Consider the following 18,075-nt stretch of genomic DNA (forward strand, 5'->3'; position numbering starts at 1 on the left):
TTTTTATTTTATTTTATTTTTTTTTTTTTGAGACAGAGTCTTACTCTGTCGCCCAGGCTGGAGTGTAGTGGCATGATCATGGCTCACTGCAGCCTCAAGCTCCCCGGGTTCAGGTGATCACCTCTGAGGCTCCCATCTCAGCCTCTTGAGCAGCTGGGACTAACGGCATGCACCACCATGCCTGGCTAATTTTTGTATTTTTTGCAGAGATGGGGTTTCGCCATGTTGCCCAGGTTGGTCTTGAACTCCTGTGTTCAAGTGATCCACCTGCTTCAGCCTTCCAAAGTGCGGGGTTACAGACATGAGCCACTACACCCGACCTTATAAGTCTTCTGAAGTAGCTATTAATTCCACCTCAATTTTATAATTTAAAGGAACTGAGATTCAGAGTAGAGTAACCTGCCTAAGGGCACACAGCTGGTTAGTGCTAGGTTTGGGGCTCCATATCTATCTGCTCACACATAGTATGCAGCTTTTACTATAACTTTTTTCTGACACTGGAAGCTAATCATTTGCTATGGCTTATCGCTAAGGAAATCCCAAGTCCAATCCTGCCTGTGACAGTCCCAGTTTGTACCTTTGTCTTGGTATAATTATTAATAGCACCCTTATCACTCTGAAAACAGTCCTGGTTCCAATGTTTTATTCATCATGAATCTGGAGGTTGCTATAAACTGAGGCTCTCACTGTTAATTTTATTTATTTATTTATTTTTGAGACATGGTCTTACTTTGTCACCCAGGCTGGAGTGCAGTGGTGCAATCACAGCTCACTGCAGCCTCAAACTCCCAGGCTTATTAATAGCATCCTTATCACTCTGAAAATTGCCCTGGTTCAGATGTTTTATTCATCATGCAACTAGAGTTTGCTATAAACTGAGGCTCTAACTGTAAATTTTATTTATTTTATTTTTTTGAGACAGAGCATCACTCTGTCACCCAGGCTGTATTACAGTGTCGCGGTTTCGGCTCACTGCTACCTCTGCCTCCCAGATTTAAGCAATTATCGTGCCTCAGTCTTCCAAGTAGCTGGGATTACAGGCGCCTAACACCACACCTGGCTAATTTTTGTATTTTTAAAATTAATTTATTATTATTATTATTTTTTGAGACCGAGTCTCACTCTGTTGTCCAGGCTAGAGTGCAGTGGCACGATCTTGGCTCACTGCAACCTCCGCCTCCTAGGTTCAAGTGATTCTCGTGCCTCAGCCTCCCGATTAGCTGGGAATACAGGCGCCCGCCTCCATGCCCAGCTAACTTTTTTTTTTTTTTTAAATAGAGACGGGGTTTCACCGTGTTAGCCAGGATGGTCTTGATCTCTTGGCATCGTGATCCGCCCACCTTGGCCTCCCAAAGTGCTGGGATTACAGGCGTGAGCCACCGCACCCGGCTTTTTCTTGTTGTTGTTTAATCTTTATTTTGTGGTTACAACATCATAGGAGCTTCTCTCCTGTTTTTCCAGCTGCTTCATAGTGATGATGGGGAACACCCAAATAACATTGACCAAGGGCGAGAAACCGGTTTAGGCATTTATAGAGTGGGTTAATTCTGCAGGGATTGACACCCACTTTGTTTCCCTCTTCAATACCTAACCTGATAACTGGCCTGACCAGTGAGTTTCGCCCTTTCCTGCCAAGCTTGCTAAACTCAGGGCAGTGAAACCAAGAGCTCAACAGATAGAAGTGGTTGCATTAAGAGGCTATGTTCTGATCAAGGCTCTTGATCTTCCTGAATCATAGTTCATTCATCTGGAAAATAATAATAGCTACCCTGCCTCCCTCACAGGTTTGCAATGTGGATCAAATGGGCTAGCATATATGAATAAGAGTGGAAGTTCTTCATTTATTAATAACAAAAAGGAAGGGCTGAGTGAGGTTTCTGGGTCATCTAAAGTAGGATAAAGATGAGTATAGCACCTGCTCTTTTCTTTCTTTCTTTCTTTCTTTCTTTTTTTTTTTTTTTGAGACGGAGCCTTACTCTGTTGCCAGGCTGGAGTGATTTTGGCTCACTGTAACCTCCACCTCCCGGGTTCCAGCGATTCTCCTGCCTCCGCCTCCCGAGTAGCTAGGACTACAGGCACACACCACCACACCCAGCTAATTTTTTTGTATTTTTAGTAGAGACGAGATTTCACCACATTGGCCAGGATGGTCTTGATCTCTTGACCTTGTGATCCCCCTGCCTTGACCTCCCAAAGTGCTGGGATTACAGGTGAGAGCCACTGCGCCCAGCCTGCTCTTTTCTTTTTAATGCATCCTTTGGTGCTTTTTTCCTGAGGAACCCCCATCTGTCCCCACCTCTTGAACCTCATACACGTGTGCGTTCCCTACAGTTGAGCTCTGCATGAGACATGCCCCTGATGGAGTCTGGATGCCATTCTCAGGGGGCACAGCCAGGGTAACCATCTCCACTGTGGGAACAAGCTGCAGAGCCATGGAAAGGAGTCCTGGCCAAGTGGGACGGGAGTGTGAGTGCTCGCCCACCTGAGGGTGCCCTGCAGCCTGGGAGCCACCCTCATCCAGAAGGATCAAAGGCCCGGTCGCAGGTGACTCATGGTGTGGGGCTGCCAAGTGACTCTGTTTTCCTTCCAGGCCTTGACCCTGCAGGCCCTTTATTCAACGGGAAACCTCACCAAGACAGATTAGATCCCAGTGATGCACAGTTTGTTGATGTCATCCATTCCGACATTGATGGTAATGCTCCTTTCCTTGTGGGCCAGTGACTACCCTTAAGCTCCTAAAGAGTCTCTCCTGGGGAGAGATCATCTCATAGGAGCAGATCAGGTTCTTCTAGATCCCTATGTTTTTTTCCAGGCAGGGTTCCAAATCCACAGAAATATTGAAGGGAAGCTGGTTTAATGTAGGCACCCAGGACTTTGTGCTAGAGCATGGATGATTATCCCATGGTCTTTTTTTTTTTTTGGAGGCAGAGTCTCGCTCTGTGGCCCGGACTGGAGTGCAGTGGCTGGATCTCAGCTCACTGCAAGCTCCGCCTCCTGGGTTTACGCCATTCTCCTGCCTCAGCCTCCCGAGTAGCTGGAACTACAGGCGCCCGCCACCTCGCCCGGCTAGTTTTTTTTTTTTTTGTATTTTTAGGAGAGACGGGGTTTCACCGTGTTAGCCAGGATGGTCTCGATCTCCTGACCTCGTGATCCGCCCGTCTCAGCCTCCCAAAGTGCTGGGATTACAGGCTTGAGCCACCGCGCCCGGCCGGTCTCTTCATATTTTTAAAGGAATTATCATGCTCAATGAAGGACAGGCTAATTTTCTCAACATGAAAATAAGTGTTTTCCTATGTGTGACTGGGTTTGCATGCACGATTTCTTGGTGGTGTTTGTTCTTTTTATTTTCTTGAGCTGCAGGTGTTAAATCTCTCCACGCAGAGTTACTCTGATGCACCTACAGCTCTCTGGCTCTCTGCAGATCTTCTTGGTCATGGCTGTCTTTATTTTTATTTTATTTTATTTTTTTTTTTTTGAGACGGAGTTTCACTCTTGCTGCTCAGGCTGGAGTGCAGTGGCACGATCTTGGTTCACTGCAACCCCGCCTCCTGGGTTCAAGCAATTCTCCTGCCTCAGCCTCCCAAGTAGCTGGGATTACAGGTGCTCACCACTATTCCCAGCTAATTTTTATGTTTTTACTAGAGACAGGGTTTCACTCTGTTGGCCAGGCTAGTCTCAAACTCCTGAGGTCAGGTGATCCACCCGCCTTGGCCTTCTAAAGTGCTGGGATTACAGGCGTGAGCCACTGTGCCTGGCCATCTTTAATTTTTAAATTTTTAAATTTTTCTTCTTTTTGTAGAGATGGGGGTCTTGCTTTGTTGTCCAGGCTGACCAATCGATCCTCCCAGTTCAGCCTCCCAAAGTGCTGGGATTACAGGTGTGAGCCACTGCAGCTGGCCCATTTCTGTCTTTCACGGCGCTGTTTTTGTGTCTGGGATTGGATACATGTCATGTGGGGTTGGGTGATACTCAAGGATGGGTACCTATATCCAGATGTCTGGGAGAAGAGCTGGAGTAGGAACTTGGGGAGGACTGAGGAAACAGCAGAGTGATCATTTAATCGGACATTCTCTTCATGATACAACCACCTAAAAAAACCCTTGCCATCTCTCATGGGCATTCTGGTGTGGTATTCAACAGTTATTTGCCTTGAAAGAAATTGTCTCTTCGTGAAACAGTGGCATTCTTACTATGAAATTTGCAAAGTACATTTTAATGCTTGATGGAATAGAATAGAGCAATTTATTTTTGGGAAGTGAATTTTGAAGGAGAGGGTATAGTTTTGCCATCAGGCAGATGTAGATTCAGATCCCAGGTTTTGCCCTTTCTAGTGATGTCATGTTAGTTCCTGAAGTCCTCTGAGCTTCCTTTTTTCTTCATTGGTAGAGATGAGGTCTCACTACGTTGCCCAGGCTGGTCTCAAACTCCTGAGCTCAAATGATCCTTCCACTTTGGCCTCCCAAAGTGCTAGGATTATCGGCGTGAGCCACCATGCCTAGTCCCATATCTTCACCTAAGTTGTTTCATTTGAATTTACCAATGGCCACTTTGCATTGTGAAACACCTAGTACCATGCCCACAGACACATGTGGGTTCCCAATATATAATAACTATTATTATTATTACCATGATGCATTATGTATATACATGTGCATATATATGTACACCTACATTAAATTATTTAATTTATATTAAATCAAGCACATTACTGATTGGGGGTTTAATAAAGACAATAAACAGTTATTAAATCTATATATACTTTTTAAAATTTTTATTATTATTATTTTTTGAGACAGGGTCTGGCTCTGTCACCCAGGCTGGAGTGCAGTCGCCCTTTTGGCTCACTGCAACCTCCTCCTCCTAGCTCGAGAGATCCTCCCACCTCAGCCCCTTGAGTAGCTGGGACTACAGGCACACACCACAATGCCTGGCTAATTTTTGTGTTTTTTGTAGAGACAGAGTTTTGGCATTTTGCCCAGGCTGGTCTCCGTTCTCCCACCTCAGCCTCCCAAAGTGCTGGGATTATAGGCGTGAGTCACTGCACCTGAACTATGTATACATTTCTAGGTCCTCATTTTCTAGAAGTAGTTCCAATCTTTCTACCACCCTAGATCTCAAATATTTAAAGATTTTACCTACTAAGTAAAAATTCATTTTTTCCTGTCTCCTATTTATTTGTTATACAAATGCAAATAGAGGCTCGGAAGCACCAGACAATTAAAGAGTTGTAGCCAAATATAAGGAAGAAACAGGGCTGGGCACAGTGGCTCATGCCTGTAATCCCAGCACTTTGGGAGGCTGATGTGGGTGGATCACGAGGTCAGGAGTTCAAGACCAGCCTAGCCAACGTGGTGAAACCCCGTCTGTACTAAAAATACAAAAAATTAGCCGTTCATCATGGCACATGCCTATAATTCCAGCTACTCAGGAGGCTGAGGCAGGAGAATCCCTTGAATCCAGGAGGTGGAGGTTGTGGTGAGCTGAGATTGCGCCACTGCACTCCAGCCTGGGCGACAGAGCAAGACTCCATCTAAAAAAAAAAAAAAAGAAATGTATCATTTTATCAGCCTTGCAGTGGATGAGTGACTAAACTCCCTTAGGCCATTAGAAATATTGGAAGTAAATTCCTTGCCATCTTCACAGTTACCTTGCTAGAAATCATTGCCTTCTAACTAACTAGCTGGGTGACTTTGGGCAAACTACTTATGTAGGTATAACAATAATTATATAACAACAATAATAATAGAATTCTTGCTTATATCCGGCAGGCAAATGAGCTGTGAGATGGGAAAAATTCAAAGCAGTATAAAAGCAGAATGTGTTCTCTTTTAGCACTGGGCTACAAGGAGCCATTAGGAAATATAGACTTCTACCCAAATGGAGGATTGGATCAACCTGGCTGCCCCAAAACAATATTTGGAGGTAAGCACAGATACTTTATATTTTGTAAAATAGTGGTATAAAAAGGCATATTTGGAGGCCGGGCATGGTGGCTTATGCCTATAATCCTAGCACTTTGGGAGGCCGAGGCGGGTGGATCACCTGAGGCCAGGAGTTTGAGACGAACCTGGCTAACGTAGTGAAACCCCATCTCTACTAAATACAAAAAATTAACCAGGCATGGTGACGCATGCCTGTAGTCCCAGCTACTCAGGAGGCTGAGGCAGGAGAATCACTTGAACTTGGGAGGCAGAGGTTGCAGTTAGCCGAGATCGCGCCACTGCACTCCAGCTTGGGCAACAAGAGTGAAACTCCATCTCAATAAATAAAAAATAAAAAATAAAAAAATAAAAAGGCATATTTTGGCCAGGTGCAGTGGTGTACACCTGTAATCCCAGCACTTTGTGAGGCCAAGGTGGGAAGATTGCTTGAGCTCAGGAGTTCAAGATTAGCCAGGGCAACAGAGGGGAGACGCCATCTCTACAAAAACTAAAAGCAAAATTAGCTGGGTGTTGTGGCACACTCGTGGGCTCAGCTACTCAGAAGGCTGAGGGGGGAGGATTGCTTGAGCCTGGGAAGCAGAGGATGCAGTGAGCCATGATCATGCCACTGCGCTCTAGCCTAGGCAACAGAGTGAGACCTGTCTCAAAAAAGAAAAAACAAAAAAGAAAAGAAAAAGGCATATGTTTAAAATCTGACATTATTCTACATGTAGTAATTTTTAATTGAAAACAAACCTCCTGAGAAGATACAGGTAGTATAAATATAAATTATAAATTATAACTCAAATATACTACTTTTAAAACTATAGCCACATGTTTGAAAACTATTATGAATTATTTCTCTCACCTGAAAAGGTATGTCTTTGACCTAGAAATTCCATACCTGGAAATCGCTCCTAGAGAAATAATGGAAAATGTAGACAAGAATTAGAGTGCAAATATGTTCAACATAACATTATTTATAATAATTACACTTTCAAAATAATTTAAATGTTCAGCTTACAAAAATTATTAAATGAATTATAGTATGCTCACAGAAAATATAATTCTTAAAAGTCATGTTTTCAGTGATTAATAAAAATTCTTACAATGTGGTGAGTGAAAAAGACAAAACCATATAATACAATGCCAATTTTTAAAAATCTGTATTTGTACGGATGTAAATCTGGCTCAAAAGACTGAAAGTAAATGCTCCAAATAGTTATTACGGGCAATCTGTTGATATCAGACTTTTAGGTGTTTTTGCATCACTGTTTCCTACCATTTTGTGTTTTTCAAATAATTATATATTACTTTTACAATAAGAAAAATCTCAAAAACATAAATGGAGAGTTAGAGGTCAATATAAAAGTGAGGTGACTGACAGAATATGACGACCTTCTTCTTCTTCATCGTCGTTTTCTTTCTTTCTCTCTCTCTCTGTTTCTTTCTCTTTTTTTCTTTCCCTCTCTTTCTCCCTCCCTCCCTTCTTTCTTTTTTCTCTCTCTCCTTGCTTCCTTCTTTCCTTCATTCCCTTCCTTCCTTCCTTTCTTACTTGCTCTCTCTTCCTTCCTTCCTTCTTTCCTTCCCTTCCTTCCCCTTCCTTCCTTCCCCTTCCCTTCTTCCTTCCTTCCTTTCCCTTCCCTTCTTCCTTCCTTCCTTCCTTCCTTCCTTCCTTCCTTCCTTTTCTTTTCCTTTCCCTTCTCCCTTCCCTTCCCCTTCCTTCCTTTCTCTTCCTTCTTTGTGATCCTCCTGCCTTGGCCTCCCAAAGTCCTGGGATTACAGGTGTGAGCTACACCTGACATCAATAACGTCAGCATACCCCAAGAACGACCCTTAAGGCAGATACAGCTGACAGCAACACTTCAGTAAGGAGGGTTGCCATGTGGAGGTTGCTGGGTGGGATGAGGGTACTAAGTGAAGATGCTATATAAGCCGCACGCTTCTTACAAGTGGTTGCAGTTCTGTCTGACCTGTTGTCACTGGACTGTCCCTGTATGTAAGTTCCTCCAATAAACTGTAGGTATTTTTCACTGGCTCTAGGTCTCTTCTTTAGCCTTTTGAACCTGGTGCCACCCTTACTGAAGTCAACAGGGGCCCAGCACAGACAACCATGCCTGGCTGTCAATAGTGTTTCTGATTGTTCTATTTCAGCGGTTATAAGTACAATGTATACATTTCTGGTTTTAAAATATTTGAAAACATGCTTAATTTGCTGAGTTAGGAAAAAATCCTAAACCACAAAAATACATCTATCATCACCATTATTTCATAATAAAGGGCATTTTAACACATACACCCACAAAAGAAAGGACATAAACCCAGAGCGTGCAGAACTTTACATTAATTGCAGTTAGCTTAATGAAATACTCACTGTCTCATCTGTGTGGTTCCCACACTCTACTACAGACTCGTGAACACATTGTCATAAACCAGCACTAGTCCAGAAATGGCATTTTAGAACTACTGAGCAGTTGTATTTTCCAATGACCTTCAACATCTGGCAGGTGTCCCTCATGTCTCTCTTGATTGCCTGCCTGGTTTCTGTGCAGTGCCAGGCCCCGTTGCTTTTGACATGAATAAAAAATGCCGCAGGATCCAAATGACTCTTGCTCTTGAGTTTTCGGCAGTTGTTGGGATTATTGGCACTGAACAGTACCAGACTGAGGAAGCTCGTAAGAACCAGACTTCTAGTTAAACCCTCGAGCAGCCGGGCGCGGTGGCTCACGCCTGTAATCCCAGCACTTTGGGAGGCCGAGGCAGGCGGATCACAAGGTCAGGAGATCGAGACCATCCTGGCTAACACAGTGAAACCCCGTCTCTACTAAAAATACAAAAAATTAGCCAGGCGTGGTGGCGGGCACCTGTAGTCCCAGCTACTCGGGAGACTGAGGCAGGAGAATGGCGTGAACCCGGGAGGCGGAGCTTGCAGTGAGCTGAGATCGCGCCAGTGCACTCCAGCCTGGGTGACAGAGCGAGACTCCATCACAAAAAAAAATAAAAAATAATAAATAAATAAATAAATAAACAAACCCTCAAGCAGAAATAAAGCAGAGGGGTTTCAGCAAACAGCAGAACCCGCTAGAGGTTGCATTCATTCATTCATCCAACAAATACCTATTAATTTGCCATGTGTCTGGCACTGTGTTAGGATCTGGAACTATAGGAGAACAGTTCAGTATAGTATAACAGTTCAGAACAGTATAATAGTTCAACTATCCTGGTGAACTAAATAGGCAAAGTCTGTACACTGAGAAAAGCAGAGTCAAAGTTATTCTATTCAAGATAGAAGCTAGTACTCAGCCGGGTATGGTGGCTCATGCTTGAAATCCCAGCACTTTGGGAGGCTGAGAGACCAGCCTGGGTAACATGGTGAAACCCCATATCTACTAAAAATGCAAAATTAGCCAGAAGTCGTGGTATGACTATAATCTCAGCTACTCAGGAGGCTGAGGCAGGAGAATTGCTTGAACCCGGGAGGCGGAGGTTGCAGTAAGCCAGGATCATGCCACTGCACTCCAGCCTGGGCAACAGAGTGAGACTCCATCTCAAAAAAAAAAGATAGAAGCTAGTACTTGATTAGATCTAATAGTGGTATGTAACAGTGAAAGATTGGTTTTTAAATGCTGCAACACTGGAGAGTAAGTGGAATAAGAATGGGAGAATTTTGATAATTACTGAATTACTGGAGCGGGGATGATATGGGCATGAGGGTTCTTTGTATCCTTCTTTCGATTTTTGTACCTGTTTGAAAATTCTGATAATAAATGTAGCAGGGGAGTGAGAGAACTCCATGACTGAAGCTAATTGTTTGCATTTTTCAACCTTTCTCTAAGTAAATTTATCATATGAAAAGGCAGAATGACGAGGAATTAGTTAATGATTTGCAATTTCTTTTTTTTTTTTTTTGAGGCGGAGTCTTCCTCTGTTGCCCAGGCTGGAGTGCAGTGGCTCGATCTTGGCTCACTGGAACCTCCGCCTTCCAGGTTCAAGAGATTCTCCTGCCTCAGCCTCCCAAGTAGCTGGGATTACAGGCATGTGCCACCATGCCCAGCTAATTTTTGTATTTTTTGTAGAGACAGGGTTTCACCATGTTGGTCAGGCTGGTCTTGAACTCCTGACCTCATGATCTGCCCATCTCAGCCTCCCAAAGTGCTGGGATTATAGGCATGAGCCACTGCGCCCGGCCAGCAATTTACTTTTATGATAACAATTTTGGTAATTCCTTCTGATTCCCCATGACCTAGGGGAGGTTGGTCTTGGACCCAAACACCCTCACCACGGGTGGATGTCAGCTTGATGAGCAGACACAGCATCTTTGTAGTCTGAAGTAGCCCTGCAGTGTTAGACCAGGGGCTTTCAAACTTACATGCTCCAGGACCACGTGGAAAACAGGGGACAGTGTTTGTTAAAATGCTGATGTCTGCACCTCCTCTGAATTAGACATATTTAAGGCTGGACCTGAATTCTGTATTTTAACAAGCGTGATTATGATGCAGGCATAATCAAGCCTGTGGACCAAGCATTGAATGGCAGTGAAAGATACCTCAATTGCTACATGAGCAATCAAGGTCTTTCTTTTTTTCTTTCTTTCTTTCTTTTTTGAGATGGAGTCTCACTCTGTTGCCCAGGCTGGAGTGCAGTGGCACAATCTCAGCTCACTGCAACCTCTGCCGCCCGGGTTCAAGCGATTCTCCCTGCCTCAGCCTCCTGAGTAGTTGGGACTACAGGTGCCCGCCACCACGCCCAGCTAATTTTTATATTTTTAGTAGAGACGGGGTTTCTCCATGTTGGCCAGGCTGGTCTCGAACTCCTGACCTCAGGTGATCCACCTGCTTCGGCCTGCTAAAGTGCTGGGATTACAGGCATGAGCCACTGCACCTGGCCCAAGGTCTTTCACCAAAGCATATTTGCTGTAATTCTTGCCACAACCTTAATTTGATTTCATCTTTTCTCCTCCCACTTGCCAGCATGAATTCTTGTCTATGGGATTTTATAAAGATTAAATGAAATAAAATACACTGAAATGGCACAGGGCCAGATGAGAAATTGTGTGTCTGTAAAATATGTGATATAGTATTATTAAACGTTTCAACTGCTCTACTCTTTCATCACTTCTTTTACAACCAAGGATTTCAGTATTTTAAATGTGACCACCAGAGGTCTGTGTACCTGTACCTGTCTTCCCTGAGAGACAGCTGTGCCATCACTGCATACCCCTGTGACTCCTACCAAGATTATAGGAATGGCAAGTGTGTCAGCTGTGGTGCATCACAGAATGAGTCTTGTCCCCTTCTGGGTAAGTCCAACAAGCAGTTTCCTCTCTGATTCACAAAGAACTAATTTTTGGTATGAATCCCAGAACCACTTTATCATGTAAAAACTGGCCCCACAATTGTATTAAAACTTGTTTTTCTGCTGGACACAGTGGGCTCACGCCTGTAATCCCAGCACTTTGGGAGGCCGAGGCAGGAGGATCACTTGAGGTCAACAGTTCGAGACCAGCCTGGGCAAAATGGTGAAACCCTGTCTCTACAAAAATACAAGAAGCAGCTGGGTGTGGTGGTGCGTCCCTGTAATCTCAGCTATTTGGGAGGCTGAGGCAGGAGAATTGCTTGAACTTCGGAGGTGGAGGATTCAGTGAGCCGAGACCGCACCATTGCACTCCAGCCTGGGCAACAGGAGTGAAACTCCATCTTAAAAAACAAAAAACAAAGGAAAAAAAGAAAAAAGAAAAGAAAAGCAACTGTAGAGTATTCCATCCAGAAGGCAGTACAACCTCCCTGGACCCTCTATTCTAGCATGGAAAAGAAGGTTCCAGAAGAGTTTCCAAGCTCACCCAGGGTACAGTCACTCTACATAGCCTGCTCCTGTGGGGACAGCAATACCCTCTCTGTGCATACAACCTCTCTGCTGGGAGAGGGTCCACAATAAGCCCAGAGACCCTCCTGCCAACTGAACTTTTTCAGAGATTCATGTCTGTGTAAATATCCTCACTGCACATTCCGGCTCTTGTGTGCATATACAGCGGGTGGAGTGAGGTAATAGATATTGTGGAGGCTGCTTGGATATTCGCTAGGGATTAGTACAGATATTCTAGGTGGTTAGGACTTTGAAACTGGATGGCCATGAGAATTTTCTATTTTTTTCCAAAAGGAAAAATCCAAGTTAATAGCAGGGCATGGTATAGACAAGGGGTTCTCAACCTTGATTGTGCTTTCGAATCACCTAAGGAGTTTTAACACAATACTGATGCCTGGGTCCCACCTTGGATCAATTAAGGCAGAATGTGAAGGCCATTCTCTAGGGCTAGGGACAGAGGAGAGAAAGAGGCCCCTCTGGACAGCACACAAAGGAGGACACTCACCTGCTTAGTGACACAGTCATGTGGCAAGCCCAGGTCTATGCAATGTAGGGGCACCATTATCGTTCTTCAAGAAAGCACATTGCTTAGGGCCAGGCGCGGTGGCTCAAGCCTGTAATCCCAGCACTTTGGGAGGCCAAGATGGGCGGATCACAAGGTCAGGAGATCGAGACCATCCTGGCTAACACAGTGAAACCCCGTCTCTACTAAAAACAATACAAAAAACTAGCCAGGCGAGGTGGTGGGCACCTGTAGTCCCAGCTACTTGGGAGGCTGAGGCAGGAGAATGGCGTAAACCCGGGAGGCAGAGCTTGCAGTGAGCCGAGATCCGGCCACTGCACTCCAGCCTGGGCGACAGAGCGAGACTCCGTCTCAAAAAAAGAAAAAAAGAAAAGAAAAAAAAAAAGCACACTGCTTTGCAAGAGTGATGCTCTTTTACGTATGAACTTGAATCTGTTTTAATCTAGAAAATGAATATGTTACTGAAAAACGTCAGTGTTATTTTTAGTCCACACCAGTGTGTGCCACACCCTGCACCCCCCACCTTGCTACTGATAACCAGTAAAGGGGGAAAACCACTGGAGGATCCTGTTGCCCTTCAGCTCTTAGGAACAGGGTTGGCCAGCAAGATGGGTCACCCTGCAGGCCCTCACCATGGGGAATGGAGGTGGGAGGGAGTTTCTCTCAGAAGTGGTGGATACAGTCAAAGTCAATGTTCTTGCTACCTCAGTTGCTTTTACGTTTATATAATACATGCTAATCTTACAATTTTTAAACTTGTTTTATAGGCTATCATGCTGATAATTGGAAAGACTATTTAAGGGAGAAAGATCCTCCAATGACGAAGGCATTCTTTGACACAGCTGAGGAGAACCCATTCTGCAGTGAGTGGTGAATGTGGTTGTTGACTTTTGCCTCTTATTTTGAGGATGGTTGAGTCTCAGCTTCCTGGCTACTTCTTGGCAAATACGGGCCATGATGAAACATCAACTTTGGAGCTGGAAGGGCTGAGGTTGACTCCTGAGTCTACCACATAATAGCTGTGGGACCTTGGTTATCAGGAGAACCTGCTCCCGATGGTTACACGGGTTCTTTTGTATTTCCTAAGTGTCTCGGCTGGTTTGAGAAATAAAGGGAAAGAGCACAAGAGAGAGAATTTAAAGCTGGGTGTCCAGGGGAGACATCACTTGTCGGCAGGATCCATGATGTTCCCCGAGTTGTAAAACCAGCAAGTTTTTATTAGCAATTTTCAAAAGGTGAGGGAGTGCACAAATAGGGTGTGGGTCACAGAGATCACATACTTCACCAGGTAATAAAATATCACAAAGCAAGTGGAGGCAGGGCGACATCACAGGACCACCGGATGGGGCGAAATTAAAATTGCTAATGAAGTTTCAGGCACGCATTGTCATTGATATCATCTTATCAGGAGACAGCGTTTGAGAGCAGACAACCTGTCTGACCAAAATTTATTAGGTGGGAATTTCCTCGTCCTAATAAGCCTGGGAGCGCTACAGGAGACCAGAGCTTATTTCATCCCTTCGGCTTCGACCATAAAAGACTGCACGCTTCTAAGGGGGCCATTTATAGGCCTACCCTCAGGGTGCATTCTCTTTCTCAGGGATGTTCCTTGCTGAGAAAAAGAATTCAGCGATATTTCTCCTATTTGCTTTTGAAAGAGGAGAAATATGGCTCTGTTCTGTCTGGCTCACTGGCAGCCAGAAGTCTTATCTCTGGTGTTCCCTGAACATTGCTGTTATCCTGTTCTTTTTTCAAGATGCCCAGGTTTCATATTGTTCAAACACACGTGTTCTGCAAACAATTTATGCAGTTGACACAATCATCAGAGGGTCCTGAGGCGACATTCATCCTCCCCAGCTTATGAAGAAGATGACAGGATTAAGAGATTAAAGATAGGTGTAGGAAATCACAAGGGTATTGATTGGGGAAGTGATAAGTGTCCATGAAATCTTCACAATTTATGTTCAGAGATTGCAGTAAAGACAGGCATAAGAAATTATAAAAGTATTAATTTGGGGAACTAAAAATGTCCATGAAATCTTCACAATTTATATTCTTCTGCCATGGCTTCAGCCGGTCCCTCCGTTTGGGGTCCCTGACTTCCTGCAACACTTGGTCAAGTCATTTGACTTCTCTGAGTCTCAGTGTCCTGACTGGTCAAATGGGGGTAATGATGCCTGTCTTCTAGGATATTAGGTTTAATCTGATGCAATTTAAAAATATTAATTTAATAAAATCTCAACAAATCAGAGTTGTTAGTTTCACTGGATGACCATTCTAATCACTAAGATCTTCCAGAAAATTGCTTGATTCCCCAAGAGACATAAAATTGAGACTAGGAAAAACCAGGTGTCAGCCATATCTACAGGTCAGTTCCAACTCTAAAGCAAACACGATGACCTAAAGGCCTCGAGAGGTTTATTCCAGATGGGAATTAAAGGGGGCAGCCGATGATTAGATGCCTTGGGAAGCAACTAGAATTTCCCTGGGCAGATGTGTTTTTCCTACAGTGTTGTACCCATTTTCACTTTCCTTGGGAACAACTATTTTATTTTATTTATTTTTTGAGACAGGGTCTCACTCTGTCACCCAGGCTGAAGTGTAGTGACACAATCTCAACTCACCGCAACCTCTGCTTCCTGGGTTCATGCGATCCTCCTGCCTCAGCATCCCGAGTGCCCGAGACTACAGGTGCACACCACCATGCCTGGCTAATTTTTGTATTTTTGTAGAGATGGGGTTTTGCCATGTTGGCCAGGCTGGTCTCAAACTCCTGACCTCAGGTAATCTGCCCTCCTTGGTCTCTCAAAGTGCTGGGATTACAGGCATCAGCCACCGCACCTAGCCTATTTTAATTTTTTGAGACAGGGTCTTGTTCTGTCACCCAGGCTGGAGTGCGGTGGCACAATAATGGGGCACTGCAGCCTCAACCTCCTGGACTCAAGCAATCCTCCTGCCTCAGCCTCCCAAGTAGCTGGGACTTCAGGCATGTGCTACCATGCTCAGCTAACTTTTTGTTTGTTTGTTTCTTTTAGAGACAGAGTCTTACTATGTTGCGTAGGCTTGTCTTGAACTCTTGGGCTCAAGCAATCCTCCTGCCTCAGCCTCCCAAGTAGCTGGGACTTCAGGCATGTGCTACCATGCTCAGCTAACTTTTTGTTTGTTTGTTTCTTTTAGAGACAGAGTCTTACTATGTTGCGTAGGCTTGTCTTGAACTCTTGGGCTCAAGCAATCCTCCTGCCTCAGCCTCCCAAGTAGCTGGGACTTCAGGCATGTGCTACCATGCTCAGCTAACTTTTTGTTTGTTTGTTTCTTTTAGAGACAGAGTCTTACTATGTTGCGTAGGCTTGTCTTGAACTCTTGGGCTCAAGCAATCCTCCTGCCTCAGCCTCCCAAGTAGCTGGGACTTCAGGCATGTGCTACCATGCTCAGCTAACTTTTTGTTTGTTTGTTTCTTTTAGAGACAGAGTCTTACTATGTTGCGTAGGCTTGTCTTGAACTCTTGGGCTCAAGCAATCCTCCTGCCTCAGCCTCCCAAGTAGCTGGGACTTCAGGCATGTGCTACCATGCTCAGCTAACTTTTTGTTTGTTTGTTTCTTTTAGAGACAGAGTCTTACTATGTTGCGTAGGCTTGTCTTGAACTCTTGGGCTCAAGCAATCCTCCTGCCTCAGCCTCCCAAGTAGCTGGGACTTCAGGCATGTGCTACCATGCTCAGCTAACTTTTTGTTTGTTTGTTTCTTTTAGAGACAGAGTCTTACTATGTTGCGTAGGCTTGTCTTGAACTCTTGGGCTCAAGCAATCCTCCTGCCTCAGCCTCCCAAGTAGCTGGGACTTCAGGCATGTGCTACCATGCTCAGCTAACTTTTTGTTTGTTTGTTTCTTTTAGAGACAGAGTCTTACTATGTTGCGTAGGCTTGTCTTGAACTCTTGGGCTCAAGCAATCCTCCTGCCTCAGCCTCCCAAGTAGCTGGGACTTCAGGCATGTGCTACCATGCTCAGCTAACTTTTTGTTTGTTTGTTTCTTTTAGAGACAGAGTCTTACTATGTTGCGTAGGCTTGTCTTGAACTCTTGGGCTCAAGCAATCCTCCTGCCTCAGCCTCCCAAGTAGCTGGGACTTCAGGCATGTGCTACCATGCTCAGCTAACTTTTTGTTTGTTTGTTTCTTTTAGAGACAGAGTCTTACTATGTTGCGTAGGCTTGTCTTGAACTCTTGGGCTCAAGCAATCCTCCTGCCTCAGCCTCCCAAGTAGCTGGGACTTCAGGCATGTGCTACCATGCTCAGCTAACTTTTTGTTTGTTTGTTTCTTTTAGAGACAGAGTCTTACTATGTTGCGTAGGCTTGTCTTGAACTCTTGGGCTCAAGCAATCCTCCTGCCTCAGCCTCCCAAGTAGCTGGGACTTCAGGCATGTGCTACCATGCTCAGCTAACTTTTTGTTTGTTTGTTTCTTTTAGAGACAGAGTCTTACTATGTTGCGTAGGCTTGTCTTGAACTCTTGGGCTCAAGCAATCCTCCTGCCTCAGCCTCCCAAGTAGCTGGGACTTCAGGCATGTGCTACCATGCTCAGCTAACTTTTTGTTTGTTTGTTTCTTTTAGAGACAGAGTCTTACTATGTTGCGTAGGCTTGTCTTGAACTCTTGGGCTCAAGCAATCCTCCTGCCTCAGCCTCCCAAGTAGCTGGGACTTCAGGCATGTGCTACCATGCTCAGCTAACTTTTTGTTTGTTTGTTTCTTTTAGAGACAGAGTCTTACTATGTTGCGTAGGCTTGTCTTGAACTCTTGGGCTCAAGCAATCCTCCTGCCTCAGCCTCCCAAGTAGCTGGGACTTCAGGCATGTGCTACCATGCTCAGCTAACTTTTTGTTTGTTTGTTTCTTTTAGAGACAGAGTCTTACTATGTTGCGTAGGCTTGTCTTGAACTCTTGGGCTCAAGCAATCCTCCTGCCTCAGCCTCCCAAGTAGCTGGGACTTCAGGCATGTGCTACCATGCTCAGCTAACTTTTTGTTTGTTTGTTTCTTTTAGAGACAGAGTCTTACTATGTTGCGTAGGCTTGTCTTGAACTCTTGGGCTCAAGCAATCCTCCTGCCTCAGCCTCCCAAGTAGCTGGGACTTCAGGCATGTGCTACCATGCTCAGCTAACTTTTTGTTTGTTTGTTTCTTTTAGAGACAGAGTCTTACTATGTTGCGTAGGCTTGTCTTGAACTCTTGGGCTCAAGCAATCCTCCTGCCTCAGCCTCCCAAGTAGCTGGGACTTCAGGCATGTGCTACCATGCTCAGCTAACTTTTTGTTTGTTTGTTTCTTTTAGAGACAGAGTCTTACTATGTTGCGTAGGCTTGTCTTGAACTCTTGGGCTCAAGCAATCCTCCTGCCTCAGCCTCCCAAGTAGCTGGGACTTCAGGCATGTGCTACCATGCTCAGCTAACTTTTTGTTTGTTTGTTTCTTTTAGAGACAGAGTCTTACTATGTTGCGTAGGCTTGTCTTGAACTCTTGGGCTCAAGCAATCCTCCTGCCTCAGCCTCCCAAGTAGCTGGGACTTCAGGCATGTGCTACCATGCTCAGCTAACTTTTTGTTTGTTTGTTTCTTTTAGAGACAGAGTCTTACTATGTTGCGTAGGCTTGTCTTGAACTCTTGGGCTCAAGCAATCCTCCTGCCTTAGTGCTCGGATTACAGGTGTGAGCCTCCATGTCAGGTGTGAGCAACTCTTAAAACAGCCTGCAGGCTGAGCATGGTGGCTCGCGCCTGTAATCCCAGCACTTTGGAAGGCC

General features: G+C 44.8%; 1 protein-coding gene across 2 annotated transcripts in view; it reads left to right on the plus strand.

Moving 5' to 3' along the window:
* LIPH (lipase, member H) overlaps window positions 1-18,075 on the plus strand; it is a 55,081-nt gene that overhangs the window by 21,940 nt on the left and 15,066 nt on the right. The window contains exons 4-7 of one of the 2 annotated variants that reach the window (XM_011953387.1): window positions 2,591-2,692; window positions 5,833-5,922; window positions 11,053-11,220; window positions 13,074-13,169. In XM_011953387.1, the coding sequence (XP_011808777.1) occupies window positions 2,591-2,692; window positions 5,833-5,922; window positions 11,053-11,220; window positions 13,074-13,169 (456 nt within the window). The remainder of the gene's footprint in view (window positions 1-2,590; window positions 2,693-5,832; window positions 5,923-11,052; window positions 11,221-13,073; window positions 13,170-18,075) is intronic. The other variant, XM_011953388.1, reaches the window with a different exon arrangement.

Source organism: Colobus angolensis, unplaced genomic scaffold, assembly GCF_000951035.1.
Source record: "Colobus angolensis palliatus isolate OR3802 unplaced genomic scaffold, Cang.pa_1.0 Scaffold36, whole genome shotgun sequence".
NCBI classification, from domain to species: domain Eukaryota; kingdom Metazoa; phylum Chordata; class Mammalia; order Primates; family Cercopithecidae; genus Colobus; species Colobus angolensis.